Here is a 25,899-nt window from a genome sequence, read left to right on the forward strand (position 1 = left end):
TGCCAGAGAGTGTCAGCTGGTTCCAGGAGAGCTTCATTTATAGGGAGTGCGATCTTTGAGGGTGCAGAGGGTTGAAGGATTCTGAGGAGTTTGTATCGTGTCTCCTGATCCTCTTCTAGGGGGATGTCTTGACTGAGTGCCACTCTCTTGAAAAGCTCTTGAAATTGTTTACAGTCATCCACGTTCTGTGGAGGCAGGGGGAAGAGGGCTCTGTTTGGAGCAGATGGAGAATTAGGGGTCGGTGAGTAGGGATATGGTTCATAGCTCACATTCTCAGGAGGGGGTTCAGGTACTCTAGAAGTGGACGGAGCTGGAGATCGAGGCACAGAAGCAAGTAGTGGTTTCATGGAAGAGGTCTGAGGATGAGTGGTAGGAGGATGTGGCCAAGGGTACCACTGGGGCCAAGGCATAGGGTAGGAGAACCCACGTGCCGTCCATGGGGGGGCAAAGTAGGAAAACTGAGGCTGGTGGCTGAGGCCCGTAAGAGGGTCTGGTGGAGGAGGAGACGCAGGTGGGGAGAACTCTGCCTGCTGCTGTATGTCGGGTTCGCTGTCAGTGAAGGTAGCCAGTTCAGGTGGTGAGAGCAGCTGTTCGAAGAGTGAGCCCTGTGTATCCAGGAGCGGAGAGTTAAGCTCAGGTGGCACTGATAGATCACTGGCAGTGAGGAACTGCTGCTCCTGCTCCCTGGGCTGCGCTGAGCCTGGACTGTGCTCTAGCGCATTTGCATTGGAAAGTGAAAGTGACAGCGGTGCCACGGGTCTGTTAGAAGTGCCCTGCGGGGGGTCCGCTGCTGGTGCCGGGGCAGGAGGCAGAATTGGTGCCGACATTCTTCCCAGCACCGGGGAAGAGCACACAGCCGGCACCGCGGCTATTTTTAGCGCTGAGGCGCTCAGGGCAGCGGAGACCTTCCTGCCTCTGCGGTCTGTGGGAACCGCGGCTGAGGCTTTAGAAAGGGCTGAGGAGCCTGCCTATGGTGCTGTCAGCACAGAGGGTGAGGATCTCGCGGGACACCCTTGTTGGAGTCTCTCCCTTGAGACTGCTGTGCTTCTTGCCTCTGCTCCAGAGAGGGTGAAGCAGTGCTTCCCACTGGTTCGGATCTGGCCAGGGTGCATGTAGGAGCGGGTTTAACTGTCCCCGTCTCCAAAAGGGGCTGCAGGGATTTTTCCATCAGATGCATTTTCAGTCGCAGGTCCCTGTCACGCCGAGCCCTTGACTTGAGGCTCGTACAGTGGAGGCACTTTGCAGGGATGTGGGTTTCCCCGAGGCAGTTCACACAACGTAAGTGCCCTTCAGACCGTGGCATGGAGTCCTGACAGGAAACACACAGTTTGAATCCTGAAGCCCCTGGCATTGTGAACTAGAAATGGCAGGGGAGAGTGTCTCAGCAGCAGACAAGCCTGAAGCGAAAATTTTTTTTTAAACTAAGTAACTAACTATGTAACTACACTAAAAGAAGGGAAACAACTGGGATGTAACTAATAACTATTTCTATATTCTTTGATACTTTTTTCCAACAGAGACCAGGGAAGAGAAGTAGCACTGCCCCGAGTCCCGTCCTCAGCCGGGGACGGTAGAGAAGGAACTGAGGGGGGTGTGGGACGCAGGCGCTCAGGAAGATTCCAATGAGATGGGAGATGCCAACTGGGCGCCTGCGTCCCGACCAGGCACTGCTACCGAAAATCTCCAATCAACGGCGCTAGGATGCACCGACACCTAGAGTGGCGCACCCACAGGGACGGCACTCGAAGAAGAAGTAGTATTATGCAGACACTCTTCTACAACCCAGGGTGACATGAAGCAATTAAGGTAGGATTTACTTTCAATTAGTATGAGTGCATGCTGTGTGACACGCACACACACATCTCTCATTTACATGTTTAAAGGTGTTAAAGAAAATTCAGTAACACAGATGGTAAGCATCCATGCCAGGTATACCATAAAAAGATAAACAAAAATGAAAAAGGTTACTTAGAGCAGAGGTTCCCAAACTTTTTTTGCTGGACTCACTTTCTACATTGGAGTCGCATTACAAGCCCCACCCTCAACCCCAACTCCTGTCCATCCAGGGCAGAAAGTGAATCACCAAAGGGAACAGACAGCTCATACCCAGGGCATGAGCAGGACCCAGCTGGCTCTATCCCTGGAGGAATACATGGCAGCATGATGCAGAGTAGAACCAAGCTCCCCACCCTTCATCCCCCTTGCTCCAGGGCGTCTTGCTCTGAAAGGCTCCAGAGGGTTTAAAATATGTGGGGCTCCAGCTTGCCAGGTGTGTGGGTCAGGGCAGGGAAGTTGTGGTGAGAGCGCACAAGGAAGAACTCAGGGAGAAGAAGAGAGGGAGAGTAGTAGGCTGCTGCCAGGGTGGGGCTGCGCTACGTGTGATGGGGCCGTGCTCCTCGCTTCCCTCCAACCACTAGGGACTCCCTGCACACTCTCCCCACTGTCTCACTGCCCTGGCCCAGACACCATCTGGCCACAACCCCACACCCTATCTTGCACCCCCCGATAACCTTGTCGCACCCCCCACAATTTGAAAACCAGTGACTTCAAGGAAAAGGTTGGCTTTTTAGCTTGCTGATCTTTGGAGAATCAGAGTCAACTCTGCATTTCAGTAGACAGGTGATGTCATCTCTGGTCTTGGTCCTTGTGATGGGGTATACAAACTTCACACTGGGCAACAAGGGGTTAAGCAGTCCTTCTTGGTGTTGTGGCCCAGGAGGAGGATCTTTAAACCTTGAAGGCAGTGATTCCCATTTGCTACACCCAATGGCACCTCCCTGGAGATCTTCTGAGCAAATTAGGAGATCACAAGTCTTGTACCAAATAACATGGTCCAATCCAGGTTGAGGGTGGGATAACTTATTCTTTGGCCGCTCTAAAAAGCCCCATCCCCTACTGGCAATCTACGTAAAAGAATAGATGACCCTCCAAAAATATGAAAAACATGGATCAGGAGATGATTTTGTGGATGTGGGTTTGCCCCTTCCTCCATGGTGGTGTAGTTGATGAAGTTCCTCTCATCTTCTATACATTCCAAACATATATTCAATAGCCTAATGATCTATTATGGTTCCTTACATCACTCATAATTTCCTTATATCACTCATAATTTCATTCTCCCAACACTTTTAAACATATAAGGGTCTTTTTATTAGTAAAGAATTGGGGAACTAGCAATAGTTTCACTTACTCTGATGGACTGAAAGGCTATCTCAAAGCCAAAGGAGCAGTCTTGGGTTTATTAAATATAAACCTTACCTGAGCTAAGAGCAAACTGAAGTGGATACATTTGGCCCATATCAGGGCCATTTACCTCATAATGCAAAAGATAAATATTGACAAGTGTTACTGAATAAGGAAAGCAGCTACTTCTTCACATGCTGGATGCCAGCAAGCTGATTCAGATCACTGATAATGCCATTTGGGGTCATACCTGCAGTGGAACAATATCGACACTGCCAATAAGACATACTAACAAAACTCTCAAGGATCAGCATGGCTGATGACATTCAGGTATCTGGACATGAGACAATATGGCAGACGTTATGGCAATTCATGACCACAATCCCAGCTAGTTCCTAGAAGACTCAGGGAAGTAAATCTAAAACTGAGTAAAAACAATATGAAATTGCAATTGACTGTAGTACCATACATGAGAAACTTGTACTCCAAGAGTTAGGACCCAACTCCAAAAACATAAAAACAATACAGCAGATGCCCATACCTAAAGACATTAAATTAGTTTAGAGACTGTCAGGATTTGTATCTTACACAATTTTTTTCAAGACTCTCAGATGTACGGAAATTCCTGAAGTGACTACCAGACAAAGATACAGTATGGACAATATGATGCAGCCATCACACATATCAAGGAGCTGGTGACCAACTATCCCATCCTGAAATACCATTTTGTGAACAAAGAGGCAACCATATAATGTGATGCCTGTGAGACAGGGCTTGGGGCATCACTCCTATAAAAGGGACTGCCAGTAGTTAGTCAAGATGAGGGGAGGGCTCCTGCCTCATACTGGGAATGAGGGGCGATCAACAGGTTATCTCAAGTGCTTATATACAAATGCACAAAGCCTTGGAAACAAGCAGGGAGAACTGGAGGTCCTGGTGATGTCAAGGAACTATGACGTGATCGGAATAACAGAGACTTGGTGGGATAACTCGCATGACTGGAGTACTGTCATGGATGGTTATAAACTGTTCAGGAAGGACAGGCAGGGCAGAAAAGGTGGGGGAGTAGCACTGTATGTAAGGGAGCAGTATGACTGCTCAGAGCTCCGGTACGAAACTGCAGAAAAACCTGAGTGTCTCTGGATTAAGTTTAGAAGTGTGTGCAACAAGAGTGATGTAGTGGTGGGAGTCTGCTATAGACCACCGGACCAGGGGGATGAGGTAGATGAGGCTTTCTTCCGGCAGCTCGCGGAAGCTACTAGATCGCATGCCCTGATTCTCATGGGTGACTTTAATTTTCCTGATATCTTCTGGGAGAGCAATACAGCGGTGCATAGACAATCCAGGAAGTTTTTGGAAAGCGTAGGGGACAATTTCCTGGCGCAAGTGCTAGAGGAGCCAACTAGGGGGGGCGCTTTTCTTGACCTGCTGCTCACAAACCGGGTAGAATTAGTGGGGGAAGCAAAAGTGGATGGGAATCTGGGAGGCAGTGACCATGAGTTGGTTGAGTTCAGGATCCTGACGCAGGGAAGAAAGGTAAGCAGCAGGATACGGACCCTGGACTTCAGGAAAGCAGACTTCGACTCCCTCAGGGAATGGATGGCCAGGATCCCCTGGGGGACTAACTTGAAGGGGAAAGGAGTCCAGGAGAGCTGGCTGTATTTCAAGGAATCCCTGTTGAGGTTACAGGGACAAACCATCCCAATGAGTCGAAAGAATAGTAAATATGGCAGGCGACCAGCTTGGCTTAATGGTGAAATCCTAGCGGATCTTAAACATAAAAAAGAAGCTTACAAGAAGTGGAAGGTTGGACATATGACCAGGGAAGAGTATAAAAATATTGCTCGGGCATGTAGGAATGATTTCAGGAGGGCCAAATCGCACCTGGAGCTGCAGCTAGCCAGAGATGTCAAGAGTAACAAGAAGGGTTTCTTCAGGTATGTTGGCAACAAGAAGAAAGCCAAGGAATGTATGGGCCCCTTACTGAATGAGGGAGGCAACCTAGTGACAGAGGATGTGGAAAAAGCTAATGTACTCAATGCTTTTTTTGCCTCTGTCTTCACTAACAAGGTCAGCTCCCAGACTGCTGCGCTGGGCATCACAACATGGGGAATAGATGGCCAGCCCTCTGTGGAGATAGAGGTGGTTAGGGACTATTTAGAAAAGCTGGACATGCACAAATCCATGGGGCCGGACGAGTTGCAACCGAGAGTGCTGAAGGAATTGGCGGCTGTGATTGCAGAGCCATTGGCCATTATCTTTGAAAACTCGTGGCGAACCGGGGAAGTCCCGGATGACTGGAAAAAGGCTAATATAGTGCCAATCTTTAAAAAAGGGAAGACGGAGGATCCTGGGAACTACAGGCCAGTCAGCCTCACCTCAGTCCCTGGAAAAATCATGGAGCAGGTCCTCAAAGAATCAATCCTGAAGCACTTGCATGAGAGGAAAGTGATCAGGAACAGCCAGCATGGATTCACCAAGGGAAGGTCATGCCTGACTAATCTAATCGCCTTTTATGATGAGATTACTGGTTCTGTGGATGAAGGGAAAGCAGTGGATGTATTGTTTCTTGACTTTAGCAAAGCTTTTGACACGGTCTCCCACAGTATTCTTGTCAGCAAGTTAAGGAAGTATGGGCTGGATGAATGCACTATAAGGTGGGTAGAAAGCTGGCTAGATTGTCGGGCTCAACAGGTAGTGATCAATGGCTCCATGTCTAGTTGGCAGCCGGTATCAAGTGGAGTGCCCCAAGGGTCGATCCTGGGGCTGGTTTTGTTCAATATCTTCATAAATGATCTGGAGGATGGTGTGGATTGCACTCTCAGCAAATTTGCGGATGATACTAAACTGGGAGGAGTGGTAGATACGCTGGAGGGGAGGGATAGGATACAGAAGGACCTAGACAAATTGGAGGATTGGGCCAAAAGAAATCTGATGAGGTTCAATAAGGACAAGTGCAGGGTCCTGCACTTAGGACGGAAGAACCCAATGCACAGCTACAGACTAGGGACCGAATGGCTAGGCAGCAGTTCTGCGGAAAAGGACCTAGGGGTGACAGTGGACGAGAAGCTGGATATGAGTCAGCAGTGTGCCCTTGTTGCCAAGAAGGCCAATGGCATTTTGGGATGTATAAGTAGGGGCATAGCGAGCAGATCGAGGGACGTGATCGTTCCCCTCTATTCGACATTGGTGAGGCCTCATCTGGAGTACTGTGTCCAGTTTTGGGCCCCACACTTCAAGAAGGATGTGGATAAATTGGAGAGAGTCCAGCGAAGGGCAACAAAAATGATTAGGGGACTGGAACACATGAGTTATGAGGAGAGGCTGAGGGAGCTGGGATTGTTTAGCCTGCAGAAGAGAAGAATGAGGGGGGATTTGATAGCTGCTTTCAACTACCTGAAAGGGGGTTCCAAAGAGGATGGCTCTAGACTGTTCTCAATGGTAGCAGATGACAGAACGAGGAGTAATGGTCTCAAGTTGCAGTGCGGGAGGTTTAGATTGGATATTAGGAAAAACTTTTTCACTAAGAGGGTGGTGAAACACTGGAATGCGTTACCTAGGGAGGTGGTAGAATCTCCTTCCTTAGAGGTTTTTAAGGTCAGGCTTGACAAAGCCCTGGCTGGGATGATTTAACTGGGAATTGGTCCTGCTTCGAGCAGGGGTTGGACTAGATGACCTTCTGGGGTCCCTTCCAACCCTGATATTCTATGATTCTATGATTCTATAAGATCACTAACTCTCTTTGTTCACACAGTGATATTTTAGTATGAGATAATTTGCCTTCGCTTGATGTATCACATCTAAAATTTAGTCTGTATGCTCTTCAGGGCCAAGACTGTATCTTACTTTGTATTTTAGGCACTATAAATAATGTTAAATAAATATGCCACATAATTATTTGACAGCTGTTCATTTAAAAAGCTCTTATTTCATGGTGTTTCATATACAGTGTGACAATAAATGGTTTGCACCAAAAATTATATTCCTTTAATAGATATTCATTTACAAGCCAATTTTCAATAGCATTGTATTATTTGGTGTAATACTGGAAGTTTCTTCTTTAAAGGAGATTATTCATTAAATATTATTTTTGAGAGGACTCCTCCACTAACAACTATTCTTTTATATGAACTAAATTTGTAAGTAAATTTGTAATCTGTAAGTAACTGGCCCAAATAAATAAGAAAAAAAGGGTTCCTTTGTATTGTAAACGCTAAGCATTTCACCTACTTAACAGCAAAAATAAGGTATAGCAGCAAAATTAGTATGTGTGGGTGTTAAAAAGGAAGGTACAAGCTCCTGATCTAACATAAACATAGTGGAGCAAGGGAGACAGGCAGAGTAGGGGAGTCACTGACTGACTGAGGGCAAGGAGGGTATTGTGACAAAGCTCTGTCCTTGCCTCCGTGGGTCCCGCGTTTCCTGGTGGATTTCACTAGCCTCAGAGGCTCACTGTGACCCTGCATGTAACCCTTCTCTCTCTAGAGACAAGGGTCACAGTCTACTGAGCCATTTTCATCATAAGCCAGCGAGGGAGGTGAGGAGAAATTATTCTACCTTGCACAGTCTCTGTTGTCTCCCAGTCTCAGTGATTAATCAGGGGGCAAAGGTGGTGGTGGGGAGCCTGGGCCCACCCTCTACTCTGGGCTCCAGCCCAGGGACCCTAATAGTAGCAGCTATGGTAGCTGACCTTTTAGAAACATGACATGTACAATTCCCTGGGCTACTTCCCTCCCAGCAGCCCTCACTTCCTCAAGCTCCACTTCACCCTTACCTCAGGGCCTCCTTCCTTGTGCCTGATATGGTGTGTATTACTCAGCCTCTCCAACAGCACAACTTCCTCCCACAGCTCCTGACATGCACACTTACCTGACTGACTGTGAGGCTTTTAACTAGTTTCAGCCAGCCCCTGATTGGCTTCACGTGTCCCAATCAACCTAGTCTTCTCCCTGCCTTCTGGAAAGTTCATAATTGGCCCCAGGTGTCTTAATTGACCTGAGGCAGCTGCCATTTCACTTATCCTGGTACCAGGGATTTGTTTAGCCTGGAGCTAACATATCTATCTCCCACTACTTTTCTATAGCCATCTGGCCTTGCCCCATCACAGTATGCAGAGATAATAATAGCAACCAGGGTACTTAGGTGACTGCTTTAGATGCCATTTGAATCTAATTTATCTATAGGGAAAATATTTGTTTTTCTGCCTGACACAAAATACGTTATTTTATGTGGTAGGACAACCATATCATGAAATGGTATCAATTTTTAAAACCACATCCAGCTAAAGGCCTGCTCTAAATTTAATAAGATGACAAGTGACTTTCCATTGGCCTGAATGGGAGTTGGATTGGACACTAACTAATTCCAGTAACGTGAATATTAAAGGCCAGAGAAAGACTCATTGGTACATCAAAGCCTGTCCCTGATAAATTCATGAGTTAAAAGCCTAGACCCTGACTCTACAAAGATATGCTATAAGTAGACCCCGTGAGTTCAATGGGATTACTCAGAGTGCATAAATGTCAGCATGTGAACAAGTTTTAATATTCTTCACCCCACTAATATTGAATTAATATATTTTTCCTTTTGTCTTGCTCTACATTTACTTCTCTTACTGTCTTTGGTAATTTCTTTCGTTTTCCTTCCAACTTCTTTATCAAGAAATTTGTCCTGATTGTCTTTTATTTCAGCGTCCTTATTCAACTTCTCTCACCTCTTGCTCCCATTGTAAATGGGAGAGTAAAGCCCTGGAACCTGCACACAACTTTCCATCTCTGGAAATTTTTTAATCAAGATTGGATGTTTATCTAAAATATATACTTTAGTTCAGAGGTGGGCAAACTACGGCCCATGGGCCGGATTCGCCCTGCCAGCCATTTTAAGCTGGCCCTCAAGCTCCCTCTGGAGAGTGGGGTCTGGGGCTTGTCCAACTCCGGCGCTCCAGCCGGGGAGCAGGGTCAAGGGCCACTTCACGGGGCTCCCAGAAGCAGCAGCATGGCCCCGCTCCAGCTCCTACATGTTTCAATGGCCCCACTCCAATGGACCCCTCCGGTGCTCCAATGGGAGCTGCAGAGGCAGTGCCTGCAGATGGGGCAGTGTGCAGAGCCACCTGACTGCGCCTCTGCACAGGAGCTGGAGAAGGAACATGCCGCTGCTTCCGGGAGCCGCTTGAGGTAAGCGCCACCTGCAGCCTGCATCCATGAGCCTCTCCCCACACCCCAACCCCCTGCCCCAGCCCTGATCCCCCTCCCACCTTCCTAAATCCCTCATCCCCAGCCCCACCCCAGAGCCCACACCCCCAGCCAGAGCCTGCACCCCTTCCTGCACCCCAAGCCCCTTCCCCAGCTCTGATTCCCCTCCCACCCTCCAAACCACTCAGTCCCAGCCCAGAGCACCATTCTACACCCCAAACTCCTCATCTCCAGCCCCACCGCAGAGCCCACACTGCACTCCTCCACCCCAGCCTGGAGCCCCCTCCCACACCCTGAACTCCGAATTTCTGGCCCCACCCTGGAGCCCGCACCCCCAACCAGAGCCCTCATCCCCTCCCACACCCCAACTCCAATTTTGTGAGCATTCATGGCCCATTATACAATTTCTATCCCCAGGTGAACCTCGGGCTAAAAAGTTTTCCCACCCCTGCTTTAGTTCAAACAGAAATTAATTCAAGGAACTCCTATGCCCTGTGTTATGTAGAAGATCAGATTAGATGATCACACTGGTCCCTCCAGCATTTATAAGCTATGAAGCTGCATTAAAGGCCATTGCATTCCTACTGGTAGTTAGTGAAACCTCTCTCCATCCACTAACTTTCCTCCACAGCATTACCCCCGCCCCCTCCACACACACACTTTTCTTACTTGTTTTGTTGTAGGAAACTTCAAGTTTAAATAATCTTGAACAGATTTCAGCTCCTAAATTAATGTAAAACAAACACAAACCCACCTTCTTTTACACCACCTCAATTTAAGCTACTCAGCCCAATTCAAATTTTCTCTATGAAAATAACTGGGTTTACACTTGTTTCTTGATTTCTTGTGAGATTTTCAATCTCACAGGAAATCACTACAGAGTATGTAACAGTACAAAACAATCCACATCTAGAAAAGTCATATCCTGCCACATGTCTATCATAATCCTGAATTTCCCCGCTCCTAACCTTGTGTTTTTTCTTGTACACAGTGAAGTCAATGTAGCTTCAATGGAGAAGGATCAGGCACCTTATTCTGAGTGCCTGAGTCTGCAAGGTACTGAACTCCTCTAGAGATGTGTTGACTGCCTTCAACTCCCATTGATTTAAATGGGAGTTTAGGGTCCTTGGCACCTCACAGGATTAGGCATTAGGTTCAAATTCACTCAAGTACTTCTTCAGCTGTAAAAATAGAAGTTTACTAATGCAGAGGCTTTGTGATGATCCTTGGAATTTCACCCCTTACTGAGCAGCCTAAAATCTTCACCAAACGTGTTTCAACTTAGCTTAATACTACTTTCAAAATTCTGGTCCTGGTCATCTTCTAATAGTTTAACTCTAATTATCTGTTTAGTTGCAATGGCAGAGTCGTTTTAACCATTTAAATGCCACCTTTAGAGGATAATGTACCCAAACCACCTACCTTCTTTTTTTGTAAAACAAGAACTTAATCTATGTCTTTAATAATATCAGTTTCACATATGACTTACTGTGTTTTCCATTTTTGTCTCTCATTGGTTATTACCAATTTCTTCTCATATATTGGCTTGATATATACTTAAATCATATCTTTTCCTTTATTATACTTAAGCTTAATTTTTTTTATTCATACTGCATGTGTTACTAAATTGCAACATAGATCTTTGTATATTCAAAAACTTTGTATTTAGTAGCTTATATTTGTTGTATGTATTGACCCCAGAATGTCAGCCCACTGTACCTTACGCTGTAGGTCCTGATTCTGTAATCAGGTCCATGCAGGAAAATCATTGCACCAGTTGAAGTCAATGGGAACAGGAGTCTGGCCAAAAAGATGAGATTGCAAGACTAGACCATAATGTTCTGAATTCTATTGCATTTATTCAGAGTTCAATATTTTATCATTTCCTTTATTACTTTCATTTTAGATTTGAGAATAAGCCTAGCAAATCATAAGCAATAATTATGTACTATGTAATTTGGGACACACTGTACTCCAATTTCACATTAGATCAGTTTGAAGGATAAAAAAGTCTTAACTATAATTAATCTATTATCAATATGCAACTTTATATATTTTAATATGCACAAGAGCTAAACTAAATTTAAAACAAAGATCAGCCAGAAATATACAGTTTCTGAAAATAATGTTTATGTTTCAAAATTGATGTAAATTGTGTATTTAATAGATGTCTACGTGCTAGCATACACAGAGAAAAACCTTACTTATGATCAAAGGGATTAGGAAACTACTGTATCTTATTCAAAGTCTGATTCTAGTAGGTAAGACAGGTACACTAACAGATAACAAACAACCAATTTTCCAATTTGATCACTTATATACAGTCTGACAAAACATGTCAAATGAATTGCTCTATTCCTTAGTATCATTTGATAATATCTGATAAGTGATGGCAACAATCAATTTATTTCCTATTTTAATCAACAGCTTATTTTGATGAGAACCAAATTTAGACAATATTAATGTGAAGTTTTCCTATGGCTATTAGCAATGAATATTCATTTATGGCAGGGCTAACAGACTACAACTACAAAAGATGAGGAGTATCTACAGTACAATATATAGCATATATTTTATATGGTGAATGATAAAGATCTCAATGTCGCTGCCTTTATATTTATTTTAATAACATTGTGCTTTTCCATGAGAAAATACCTTATAGCATATGAAACAGGTTAAGATTAATCATACATCTGAAATGCCAAATGAACATGGTTATATCACACACTTGCATCTCTTCTGGTTCTATTAAATAACATGATTTTTATGTTTTTTGATATACTGTCCCTTTTCTTTTTGATTTTATTGGTTTAAATTGTTTTTTTTCATAACTGGCTTAGACAATATGCTGCAGGAATCTGATCTGTAAAAATTAAACTGCTAAATGGCTCTTAAAAAGAAACAAACAGAATATGTATTGGACCTGATAGTACTTAATTTAAATATTTGCAACTGAAGAGCCAACAATACTGACCTCAATTACTCTGATCTAATTAAAGAAAATAGGTTAGAAAAGCAAGTTTATCATGAATAAACATAATATCATTGCTATTTAAAAACAGTTATTCTGTTTATTTAACAACAAAATGCATGTTTCATCTTAAACAGTGTATTTACTGCCACAATGCTAATAAAAACAAATTATTTTTCTTAGGGATAACAAGTGTTGTTGTTTTAATTCTAAAGCAATTGTCCTATACTAAATACGTATATTTTAAAGAATAAGCTTAATATATTAGCAGACTTTTGGCATTCACAAAAATTATTAAATTACAAAAAAAAAATCTGTTTTAAAAAACCCACAAACCATCACACATACACATCTCTGCATAATTATAGAGGAATACAGGAACTCAGACTTGAAGCCTAGCAACAGTATCCAAGTATTAGTTAGTCTGCTAATCAACTACCAAAAACCTCACACACCAGCTCAATGGGCTTCATATTAAAAAAAAAAAAAAATCCACAAAAAACCCTCTTGCTTCTATCATCAGACCTGCTAGAGGACAAGATGTACGGTATAAACAAACCTTGTTCACTTGAAGAAGAACAACCCATGTCATTTAATCCATCTGATAATTCATCTCATCACAAAGAGCCAAGGCAAAAAAAGAGAGAGATTTAAAAATAGGTTATCCGAGTCAAATGATTATCAGTTTGCAACATATTTAATATCTGCATAACTGTATCTAATGAGAGCTTCAGGACTTCTATATATATTATTGTTGGTTTTTTGTATCTCCATCCTATAGAAGCCATAGTAAATGCTGTGTAGCAAATGCTTTCTAAACCTCCTGTGCTCATTTACTTGCAGACAGCTGTAAGCTGGACGAAAACAATCAGGGATTAACTTTTCTATTCATCACATCTTTTAATACATTACTTTCCCTTAGCTGGGAAAATAAATAAATAAAATAAGACAGTACAACTAATTAAAGGACGAATGAAAATGGGTGTAAATCTGTAACGTATAACTACTGTGCAGTTCATGAAGACTGTATAGTACAACAGATGTAATGTCTCTTTCAAAATAGAGAAAAAAGATGGAACTGTATAAGCGCAGAGCTGCAAGATATTTCTGGATTCCAAGGAGTTTCAAAATATGTAATCATTAAAATAAGGTGTTTTAATATGTTTATCATCCCTGGAAAAGCTCATCAGGGAGCATCTTAGATTAGAGTAAATTGAGCGATGTACTGAGTGTTATGAGACTTTTACTTCATAATAACAACTTTTCTTGCCTTACAAAAATACTTTTAACTTATTTCAAATACAGTTACTTCAGAACAATAATTGACATAAGAATTTTTATTTACCCTTTGGACATCTGTAAAATGAAAAAAAAAAGAGTCTGTTGTTTAGAACCTTGTTTAGCAAGAAATACAATGATATGAGAATTTACTTTTAATCCCTCAGTGTTAACCTTTCCCCCCTCCCCTCTGAATTCTCGATATCTTACACAGGATTAGGTTTTCCAAAATGGCACGCACTCTTGTTAGAAGCAAGACTGCTCTGAACATCCCTTTTTAATACCAGTGAGTTTCTTATGGCACAAGAGTTATTTTCAAGAGTCTTTTTTGTGTCTGAAAACAGGTAGGGTCCAAACTAAGAAATATATCGCAGTTTTTTATCTGGTAGGTAATTGTTCTCCTGTTGGTGACTGCCGCAGAAAAGTCATCTAGTTACAGCATATACTAACGGGGATGTAGAGTTACTTAAGCTTAACTGACAATAGGTGGTAGGAAAGGCAGCAAGGTATCTCCATTAAGCAAAAGAAAAATCTAATGATCTGAGCAGCAAAGGCCTGGGTGAACAAGCCCACACAACTGTTCAGACTTTTTAATGCGATAGCATAGTTAAAGGGTTTTATATAGGAAGCTCTAGGGATCCTACAAAGGGGCTCCATGGAACTCCAACTGTCACATGTAGGGACATCATTGTTTTCACACAACATATACACACAACAGGGAAACTGAGGCAGAATTTGGTCTTCTGACTCCTTCTCATCCCTGGATTACCAATAATAGCTGTAAGTAGAGGGTCTGATATTGCAACCTTCATTTAAGCCAAACTGCCCTGGAAATGAAGTGGAATTTTGCTTGAATAAGAGCTGTAGTGCTGGACCCACAGAATGAAAGCTGATGCCATCTTTGTAGGAAAAGAAAAAAAGCAATCCAGCTTCATATTAGTCATTTTCTACTGGATTGGAAAATGCCTATAAACTCCATCAGTAACAGGGCATTTTCTTAGCATTGCTCGTTGGGACTGGTCCACACCCATGAAGAGCCCTTTGCAAAGCCATTAATTGGGCTCTCCCTCTTGACTGAAAGGTCCAAGGTTTGGTGTGTGATTTCCTACCCTACCCCACTCTAAAAGTCTATGAAATGTTAGGTGGTGGGAAGGGAATAGGATAGGGGAACAGGTAATGAACGCAGAAGTAAGGTGTTTGTGTTTGCTTTTGTAATGCTTTAGGAGAATAGTGGACTAAGATTTCCTTTTTAATAGGAGGAGAGATCTGCAATGTGTGCCAACTCATACTACTATAAAAGCAGCAATATCCTGACTTTCTAGTGGACTCAAGTTATAATCACTGCTACGGAACAAAGCAGCTTATTCTTTACAAGGTGTTATACAGGACCATGAATGGTAAACATCACACTACGGGTGCTAGGTCTCCATGATTGCAGGTTTGGCAGCATTACGGGACACAGCCCTGTGACTATTACTGATATAGTACAAGACTACCACTTAATGACTTCTGTGTGGAATGTACATGTGTTCTCCAATTCCTAATGCAATAGCCTGGGACAGCAAAATGGTCTAAGAGGAACATTAATTAGTAAATGTAAAAACAGAAGATGGACCCATTGACTGGGCCCTTCTCCAAAGATTACAGGTCACAAGCGATTAATAATTTTGCACGTTTGAAATGCCTCAGTTTTAGAAATACAAAAACTTGTTTCTGTCAGGATAAAAGAAAACCTGCTCATGAAGTTATTGAAATTAGGTCCAATCTGCCATTTCCTGTCATGAGTAAATAATTAAAATAGACCATCCCTAAAATGGCACAACTGAGAAAGAGAAGGGTGGACTTTTTTATACAAATCTTAATTGCCATTTCCATTAGCTAGATGCCTATTAAGTTTTTATTTAAGGAAGTATCGATAGCCACACAGAGTCTATCAAGACTACCAAGAGTTAGACGATTGCTGGCTTTGTTCTTCAGAAAAATAAAGGCTTGGATTTGTTCCAGTGCTTATTTTGTAGTTAGAGAATCCTGTCATATATTCCATGCAGCCAGTGTTCAATTTCCATCTCTCACTTGCCACCTGCAGAGAAAAGTTCTGAAATACATGAAGTATAAATCCTGTATCCATAAATACTGAACTCCCTTTCTTCCTATAAGCAGACATGATTTGTTGTTTCTCTGTTTTGTTCTGTCATCTTAAGATAATGCACATATATTTTTCACAGGCTTTAAAACTAACGGCTCATTCCACATTAATGGTTCCTTTCCTTTCCTTTCCCTTTTTTTTTTTTTTTTCAGCAAAACAAAAATGTATGAGATTGGTAATAATTTGATTGTGTTGGTAGGTTAAGTACTTTTGTCTGCTTCCTATAACCATTGAACTCCATATCCTCCAACCATTCAAAAATCTTCCATTGGGCAAGAACATAACATAAGAACGGCCATACTGGGTCAGACCAATGGTCCATCTAGCCCAGTGTCCTCTCTTCCAAGGGACCTGAAGCCAGGTGCTTCAGAGGGAATGAACAGAACAGGTAATCAACAAATGATCCACCCCGTCGCCTATTCCCATCTTAGAATCATAGAATATCAGGCTTGGAAGGGACCTCAGGAGGTCATCTAGTCCAACCCCCTGCTCAAAGCAGGACCAATCCACAACAAATCATCCCAGCCAGGGCTTTGTCAAGCCTGATCTTAAAAACCTCAAAGGAACGAGATTCCACCACCTTCCTAGGTAACGCATTCCAGTGCTTCACCACCCTCAAAGTGAAAAAGTTTTTCCTAATATCCAATCTAAACCTCCCCTACTGCAACTTGAGACCATTACTCCTTGTTCTGTCATCAGAACCACTTAGAACAGTCTAGAGCCATCCTCTTTGGAACCCCCTTTCAGGTAGTTGAAAGCAGCTATCAAATCCCTCCTCATTCTTCTCTTCTGGCTAAACAATCCCAGTTCCCTCAGCCTCTCCTCATAAGTCATGTGTTTCAGTCCCCTAATCATCTTTGTTGCTCTCCGCTGGACACTTTCCAATTTTTCCACATCCTTCTTGTAGTGTGGGTCCCAACACTGGATGCAGTATTCCAGATGAGGCCTCACCAATGTTGAATAGAGGGGAATGATCACATCCCTCGATCTCCTGACAATGCCCCTATTTATACAGCCCAAAATGCCATTGGCCTTCTTGGCAACAAGGGCACACTGTTGACTCATATCCAGCTTCTTGTCCACTGTAACCCCTAGGTCCTTTTCTGCAGGACTGCTGCCTAGCCATTTGGTCCCTAGTCTCTAGCGGTGCATGGGATTCTTCCGTCCTAAGTGCAGGACTCTGCACTTGTCCTTGTTGAACCTCATCAGATTTCTTTTGGTCCAACCCTCTAATTTGTCTAGGGCCCTCTGTATCCTATCCCTACCCTCCAGCGTATCTACCACTCCTCCCAGTTTAGTGTCATCTGCAAACTTGCTGAGGGTGCAGTCCACGCCATCCTCCAGATCATTAATGAATACATTGAACAAAACCAGCCACAGGACCGACCCTTGGGGCACTCCGCTTGATACTGGCTGCCAACTAGACATGGAACCTTTGATCACTACCCGTTGAGCCCGACGATCTAGCCAGCTTTCTATCCACCTTATAGTCCATTCATCCAGCCCATCATCCAACCCCTCCCACTTCTTTAACTTGCTGGCAACAATACTGTGGGAGACCATAAGAAAAGCTTTGCTAAAATCAAGGAATAATACGTCCACTGCTTTCCCCTCATCCATAGAGCCAATTATCTCATCATAGAAGGCAATTAGATTAGTCAGGCATGACTTGCTCTTGGTGTATCCATGCTGACTGTTCCTGATCACTTCCCTCTCCTCTAAGTGTTTCAGAATTGATTCCTTGAGGACCTGCTGCATGAGGTGAGGCTGACTGACCCGTTGTTCCCCGGATCCTCCTTCTTCCCTTTTTTAAAGCTTCTGCCAAACAGAGGCTTGGGACACCATCCCTGCCCATCCTGGCTAATAGCCATTGATGGACCTATCCTCAATGAATCCTCCATGTCCAATGGACACTCACTACAAGGTTGCTTAGATTCCTAAATATTCCCAAGTTTGGATGATAGGCATCCACCTTAATGAAGAATTGTTGTTACATAGGTATAAAATGTGTTTTCATAATCTTGCTCAATTTCAGGAACTTCTCTAAAACAGAGGACATTTTTCTAGAGATGTCAGATAATAAACTTCCTTAAAAGACCTCCTAATCTGAATCATCCCTCTTACCTTCATCAGGACATTGGATTGAAACTTATTCCTACAACCACTCCTCAGCTGTCTGATGGTCATTTTTTCCATCATGAAGCCTCCTGATTTTAAAAAGGAGCATTACTCATATGGAAATATGTCTGATCTCAGCCAAAAGATAGATGAAGATAATGGGTAATAACACACTCAGTATAAACAAAGGTCAAGTTGGTGAAGTTTAAACACCAGCATTGCTCTATACATTCAGCATCACAGAAGCTCCATTCTCATTCCTTATTTCAGTTTTTTCACTCAGTATCCTGCTTTCTCCACATTGTGGAACTATTCCATAAATATACATTTTTGTGACTTCATTATTAACAAAATAACATTAAAAATGTTAAAGGAAAAGTACCTCCATTAAATCAAAGTTAATGTGAAGAAATTCAAACAAGTAATGCTTACTCTTTATCACAACCACCACCATCATACCTATCCATCTATAGCCAGCACTATAGTACCAAGATGTCTCACAAGCATTGATGAATTTATCTTCACAACACCCACATGAGGAAATGAAGCATCACTATCTCCATTTTACAGAAGAGGAATAAAGCATTGAGGGAGGTTAAGAGTGACTTTCCCCAGGTCACAAAGAAAGTCTGTGCCACAGCCAGGAATTACGCTCAGATCTCCTGAATCCTGCTCAAGTGCCTAAGCCACAAGGCGATCCTTCCTTCCCTGGACTAAGTCTCATCCAGCTACTTTTCAACTACATTCCATTTTCCCTCATATACTCAGACAACTGGGAAACAACACTGTCCATCCTTGATGAGAAAATAATGTGGAGCTGAGCATTAATCACATATTGAGGACATTGCAGCAATGGAGTCATGGGCTGCGTGTAGGTGGATCCCTTTTCAGTAATGGGGCCTTTGCCCAGTAATTAATAATTATACTCTGCTTTTTCTTGATTTCTTTCTTGCACAGTGTACAATTTTTTTAAAACAAAAGAATAAACTATGTGCAGAAAAATGTAATACTTCTTTGTGTACAGAAGAATTGGACAAAACCAGAATATTAAAAAGCAACACTGCAGGAATAAATTGGAACATTTGAATTAGCCCTATTGACTGCTTTCATTTTAACATCTACAAAGTTGTAGAACCATCAAAAACTAGTTGTAAGCACAGGGTAATAAGGTGACATGCTCATTAGGGATAGGCAACTGGTTCATTTTCAGCAATTGCTTGACCTCATCAGCTTGACATTTTCAAACCAGCACTGGTTGTAAATGCAGAAAGAAGAAACAGAAACTAAATGAAGGGAGCTGTTTTCAGTGTACTACCATGTTAAGTATAAGGCTACTTAGAGGCCTTAAGTTTTATGCAAGTCTCTTCAGTTTTGTCCAATAACCACACATCTTGGAAAAAATAAACAAAGAATATCACATGAGATTAAAACTCAAGATATCTGATCTAATGTTCAACTGCAAGCAATGAGCACAGGGAGCCACTCAGAGAGGGAGTTGTAAAGATGGCTTTAATCCACATTTGTATTCCGCAATCCTCAGCGGGATAGGAGCTGTGCCAGTGCTCCAGCATAAATGAGGCTTTGTCAACACACAGTCTTGCACTAGTTAGTTAAACCAGTGCAAGTGATTGTGTGGACACTCTTATTTCAGAATGAGTGGCTTTTTTGCTTTAGCTTGAACCTGTTTCTGACTAATGAACTAAACTGAAATAAATCTGGTATAAACTGAAATAAGAGTCTCCAAAGAGTCCTTTGAATCAGTTTATCTAAGTCAGAGGTTCTCAAACTGGGGGTTGGGACACCTCAGAGGGTCACGAGGTTATTACATGGGGGGTCACGAGCTGTCAGCCTCCACCCCAAACCCCGCTTTGCCTCCAGCATTTATAATGGCGTTAAATATATTTAAAAGTGGTTTTAATTTATAAGGAGGGGTCGCACTCAGAGGCTTGCTATGTGAAAAGGGTCACTGGTACAAAAGTTTGAGAACCACTGATCTAAGTAAGCTTAAAATCCCATTTTAAATGAAATCCATGCCTACATATAAAGTTGCAATCTCTTCAAGCAGCTTCAAGGCTGTTCTAAAGCAGCGTTTTTCAAAGTTTGGGTCGTGACCCAGTACTGGGTCACAGCATGTAAGGCACAGGATCGCTCCAGTCAGCACCACCGACCGGGATGTTAAAAGTTCTGTTGGCGGTGCTGCCCAGCTAAGGCAGGCTAGTGCCTACCTGTTCTGACACCGCACTGCACCTTGGAAGCAGCCAGCAGGAGGTCCAGCTTCTAGGCTCCCATTGGTCAGTGCCTGAGCCCCAGCCCAGAGCCCAGCCCAAAGCCTTCACCCCCAGCCCAGAGCCCTGACCCCCTCCCACACTCCAACCCCCTGCCCCAGCCCTAAGTCCCGCCCAGACCTGGAGCCCCGCATTCCTGGCCCCACCCCGTATCCCTCACCCCAACCCTCTGCCCTAGCCCTGAGCCGTCCCCACACACCCCAAACCCCTCATCCCCAGCTCCGTTGGGTCACAGGCATCAACAATTTTCTTCAACTGGGTCCCCAGAAATTTTTTTGAAAACCACTGATCTAAAGTATGTATACCCTGAGGGGCTATCACAGGGGATTGACCCACACATCATCCTTTCCTTTCAGCCACCCTCTACTTGCTGCAGTTAGGGGGCATGGCATATGGGAGGAAGTGCCATGCACGTCCTACCCAGTGGAGGATCTCTGTGTTGAGGTGATCCTCCTGTGATCAGCTACACCAGCTTTAGCACTGCTTTGCACTGGTGACAGTGCACAGCAGCCTTGATGAAGGGGAGAATCTGGCCCACTCTGGCTTGTGTGTGTGTGTGTGTGTGTGTTTAATCTCTCCAAAACAAATCACACCTACTCAGAACACACCTATGATCCAGTAGGGGTATTTATATCCAATTTTCTAAAACAAAGTACTCTCTGAAAAACAATTTGGCCTTTTTCCTATTTCTTCACGTTTTAGAAAATGGAAAAAAACTTAGAATATTTCTCTGTATCAACCGCACAGTCAGCCTTCTGATTATATTTCACATAAAACCAGATTTAACTGTTCTTTATAGGATTTAAATCTGGATTTAAAGATTTCCAGTCAACATTCCATAAAGCTTTTCATTGTCACTATTTTGTAAATATTTTAACTTACCAATATCTGTTTCCTTGTGATTTTTGATATATTCAGCCAGCTCAAAATTTCCTGCTATTATGGCCACCTAAAAGATTGTAAAATAGTTCAAATTAATATGTGCTGAGAGTCATACACCATGCAAATATATATGTTACATTATACAGAGATAGATATTGTTACACACAACATAAATTTATTGTTCCATATAACAAAATGGGATAAAGTGCATTTACTTTGCATCTCTGACCCTCTCTCCTCCATGCACAGATTATTATATTTATGTTAATTTGCTGAAAAATACAAAGAAACAGGAATCGTGTATCACAGACACAGACAAAGCAGGGTCTGCTGCAATGGGAGCAGAGGAAAAAATGGAGCCCAGACAGGAAATGGAGCCCAGAGAAAATGGAGCCCATTTCAACCCAGAACTGTGAAAGGGAGACCCATCACTATGGGGGTACTAGGACCCAGGTGATGTCTCTCCTCCCCTTTCACTTGGGCTTGGGAGAAAGCTGCAAAGAGGAGCCAGACAGTCACTACAGCCAACAGGAGCAGAAGCAGACAAAGCAAGGACCTTTCGTCCTTTGAAGAACTTTCTCCAGTTTTGACTGGACGTTCTCTGCCCTGTGCTGATTGGCTGTTTGCTCCAACCCTCTCCATCTCCCTCTACCTCACACTCTCTTCATCTCAGCATCATTCCTCTTCCCCACTTCCCTGAGCCCAGACCACCTTCCCTTCAATGTCCCCTCTCCCTTCCCTTTAGCTGATCCCTTTTATTAAACCACCCAAAAAACAAAAATAAATAAAACATCATGTAACTAACATGACGTTTGCCATCATCACATTGGTGTCTCTGGTTGTGTGTTATAGTCCCTTCCCCCACCATGTATCTGTCTTCTCTATTTAGATTGTAAGATATTCAGGGAAAGGACATCTTTTTTGTTTTCTCTTTGTACAGTGCCTAGCATAATGTGGTCATAGACCATGACTAGCACACCTCGGCACTATTGTACTACAAATAATAAATAATCTTAATAATAACAACAATAAACCATCTCATTAAACCATATTCACTTTACATATTAAAAAAAAAACCTTCTGAGGGGGCTTACGAGATTGATAAATGAATAGGGATCCTTTCATGTCTAGTGCCAGTTCCAGTTATTTCACATGCAGATGAATTTTTCATTGCTGAGATGAGGAGCATCTGTGGAATTCTGAACCCAGAAATTTAAGATTATTGTTCCTATCTCCCTTCCCTGAGAAGAGAAGCAGGGATTGCAACAGGGAAATGAAAGAGGGCCATAGAAGCAGTATGACCAGCACAAACAATCAAATATCATGTATCAGACACCAAACCATTAGATTGCATTAAAATCATTTTAATATTTACATATTTTAGTAAACACAACTCCTTGCTTAACATTGTAGTTATCTTCTTGAATAATGCTACTTTAAGTGAAACGATGTTAAGCGAATCCAATTTCCTCATAAGAAATAGGGGGTTTAGGTTCCAGGAAAATTTTTTCCCCAGACAAAATACTATATTTTTATCTATATATTCACAGTATAAGTTTTAAACAAACCATTTAATACCGTACACAGCAATTAAGATTGTGACACTTGGTGGAGGTGGTGAAGTCAGAGGGTGGAAGAAGGTGGGATATTTCCCAGGGAATGCCTTACTGCTAAATGATGAACTAGCACTCCGCTGAGCCCTCAAGGGTTAACACGTTGTTGTTAATGTAGCCTCACACTCTACAAGGCAGCAGGAATGGAAGGAGGGGAAACATCATGGCAGAGAGAGACAGAGGCACACACAATGTGCGTGAAAGAGAGAGAGAGAGAGACAAGCATTGCCCCTTTAAGTAAGCTGACCCAACTCTGAGTACATTGCCTTTTTAAGTAGATCAGCAAGTTGAGACAGCAGCCGCTCCCAGCAAGCTCCCCCATCCTGAGCCCTGTCCTGTCGTGTGTCCCCCCACCCCCGCTCTGTGGAGATGGGGTAAAGGAGTAGGACGGGTAGGAGGACACCTTGACATTAGCAGCCCTCATTTCCCTCTCCCCCGCCCCCATTTGCACAAAAAGCAGGAGGCTTCCAGGAGCAGCTCCAAGGCAAAGGGCAGGAGCAGCACACCACAGTTGGGAGAGGGATGGCTGAACTGCCTGGCAAGCTGCATAGGGAACTCAGGAAAGCTGATAGGGGGCTGCTGGTTCACCCTGGTTCCAAGCCTCATCAGCTAGCTCCAATGGGCTGCTCTTTCTGCAAGCAGTGGACAAAGCAGGCGGCTGCCAAACAACATTATAAAGGAGCATTGTGCAACTTTAAACGAGCATGTTCTCTAACTGATCAGCAATGAAACAACTTTAACCGGGACAACTTTAAGTGAGGAGTTACTGTATATGAAAATAATAAATAATTTGGTTTTTTACCTGCCAGCCAACTGTTAAGCCTTTTGGGGACACCATCCACTCTAAATTCAACATTAAGGGTATTTCTACTCTGCAATTAAAAACCAGCTGACTCAGGCTCAGAGGGCTTGGGCTAAGGGTCTGTTTAACTGTGTTGCAGAAATTCTGGGGCCCTACCACCTCAAAAAGCACTAGAGCCGGGGCTCCAGCCCAAGCCTAAATGTCTATATTGCAATTAAAACAGACCCTTAGCCCAAGTCCACCGCGTGCACTGACTAAATAATGCGAGTATCTCCCTTGTCTATGTGTAGGGGTACTCACTCACACTTTTGTAAACCTTTTCCCTTTCCCCACTCTTGCCCCAAATATTTTTTCACCTTCCAGGGTTCTCACTGCCTCTTTATATCAGTGAGAACCACCTTTTTTCCAGACAGCAGCCTGGCTTCTCTCCTATTGGGAACAATGGGAGGTAGTGGCCATCTTTCTTAAGAGCAGTAAAAACTGCCACATGTATTGGCTGTAAAGAAAAGATGGGGGAAACCTGTGGCCTCAGGCCTATTATAACAATGAGAACAGGTGGCCATTTTGAAACAGGAGAACACTTTGGAAATTTACTGCTAAGGGAGAAGAGTTTTCACTAGCTTTGCTACCTCATAAAATGCTAGGTGATGAAGTAAATACATGGTTTTTGAAAAAGTATCTGAGATGTTCTCAGAGTATGAGATGTATAAAGTTTGGAGTTTGTGTAGGCAGTGATTGTTTTAGGTATTGTACCAAAAAAAGGTGAGACTCAGCAGAACAAATTTTGTAAAGTGACCACTTTTAAAAATTACACTCAAACTAATTAATAATTTATTTAAAACCTCTCAGAAAAGTTACTCACAGATTATGTCTATAAATTTGAAGAAGATATTCTGTATTGTGTATGGAAAACAGTTTGAATTCCTACTGTAAATTAAAAACTCACTGTAACCTAATCAACACCTCCATATACGTAAATGTAAAATAACTGCATCTATTTTCTATAATTTTAGATCAGCTCAAATTATTTGTACAGTATTCATCATTCTGCTATTAGTGCAGTCTCAAGCATCTGCACCATATGTTTGGGCCTCAAGGTGAACATGCAACCATGTATCCTACTTTAACTTTGGAAAAAGTCTCATTAATACTTATGAACATGGTTGTTTGCAGCAAAGATGGGTGAACTGTTTCAGAAAAAATAAAAAGTGGTTGCCTCCTTTTCCTCAACTCTCCTCAGCTCCCAACATATATAGCCATGGCTGCTTTGCTGAGACATTCCTGAAGGCCTGAAACTGCCTCTCCATTACTATCCTCCCTCCCAACCCGAAACATACAAATCTCTTTGAAGATTCAGTTATGAGAACAGAAGTTTTGATTATCTTTGTGGTGGTCCCAGCATAAAAACATTATGCAATAATTACCTTTTTATCACAGGCACTGACTTCTCTTTTTTGCCGGTGGGTGCTCCAACCCCACTCTACCCCAACGCTTCACTCCTGCTCGGCCTCTTCCCCTGAGGCCCCGCCCCTACTCACCTCTATCCCTGCTCTGCCTCTTCCCGAGACCCCCCCCACCTACCGCTTCCTCCTCTCTGGCCCTTCCCCTGAGCCCCCCACTCCTTTCCCCTGCCCTCTCCATCCCTCTCGCCCACTGCTCACTTCTCTCCACCCCGACCCGCCGTTTGCTCCTCTCCGCTCTCTCCCCCGAGGAACCCCCTGCCCACTGCTCTCCTCTGCCCCTCCGCCAAGACCCCCCACATGCCCACCTGCTGCTCACTCCTCTCTGCCCCCTCCTCCGAGTACCTCCCTCCCGATTCTCTCTCCTTTCTGCTTCCCCCGCCTTAAGGGTGAATGACGGGAAGAGAGGGTGGAGAGGAGTGAGCGGCAGGGGCCTCAGGGGAAGAGGACTAGTGGGGATGAGACCTCAGGGTGGAGTGCAGGTGGGGCTACAGTCTGTGTGTGCTGAGCACCCCCCTTTTTTTTGTTCGTGGGTTCATGAGCCCTGGAGCACTCACAGACTTAGCACCAGTGCTTTTCATCATTTATCATGGTTTAAGAGACTTCAGTCTACGCAGTTTGGGGTCTAACCTCCACTAGCTGGTCATTAATTGACAAATTGAAGTCCTCTAAACAAGCCACTATTGCTTAAATATCTCACAGTAACAAATACATTTTCCAATACACCCCTTTTACTAGAGCACCAAATAAAGCCCAGAAGGGAAAAGGTTGTACATGCTGCCTGCCATGTTCACATCATAAACATTTCAAATGTTTTCTTCTTTTTAGTCTCCACTTTCCTCTGTAAATTATTTCATAGTCACTTAAAAGTATAATGTCCACTGTAAAAGCTTGATGTAATAATTATGATTTCTTACACGAAACACATTTCTTACTTAGATTTTAAACTCTTTTGGGCAGGTACCATCTT

At 43.2% G+C, this 25,899-nt stretch overlaps 1 protein-coding gene across 4 annotated transcripts in view; it reads right to left on the bottom strand.

Moving 5' to 3' along the window:
• SHANK2 (SH3 and multiple ankyrin repeat domains 2) overlaps positions 1–25,899 on the bottom strand; it is a 613,170-nt gene that overhangs the window by 397,039 nt on the left and 190,232 nt on the right. For all 4 annotated transcript variants that reach the window (XM_073347891.2, XM_073347893.2, XM_073347892.2 and 1 more), the window contains one exon: positions 21,055–21,121. In XM_073347891.2, the coding sequence (XP_073203992.1) occupies positions 21,055–21,121 (67 nt within the window). The remainder of the gene's footprint in view (positions 1–21,054; positions 21,122–25,899) is intronic.

The sequence above is a fragment of the Lepidochelys kempii genome, chromosome 6, assembly GCF_965140285.1.
Source record: "Lepidochelys kempii isolate rLepKem1 chromosome 6, rLepKem1.hap1, whole genome shotgun sequence".
Lineage (NCBI taxonomy): Eukaryota > Metazoa > Chordata > Testudines > Cheloniidae > Lepidochelys > Lepidochelys kempii.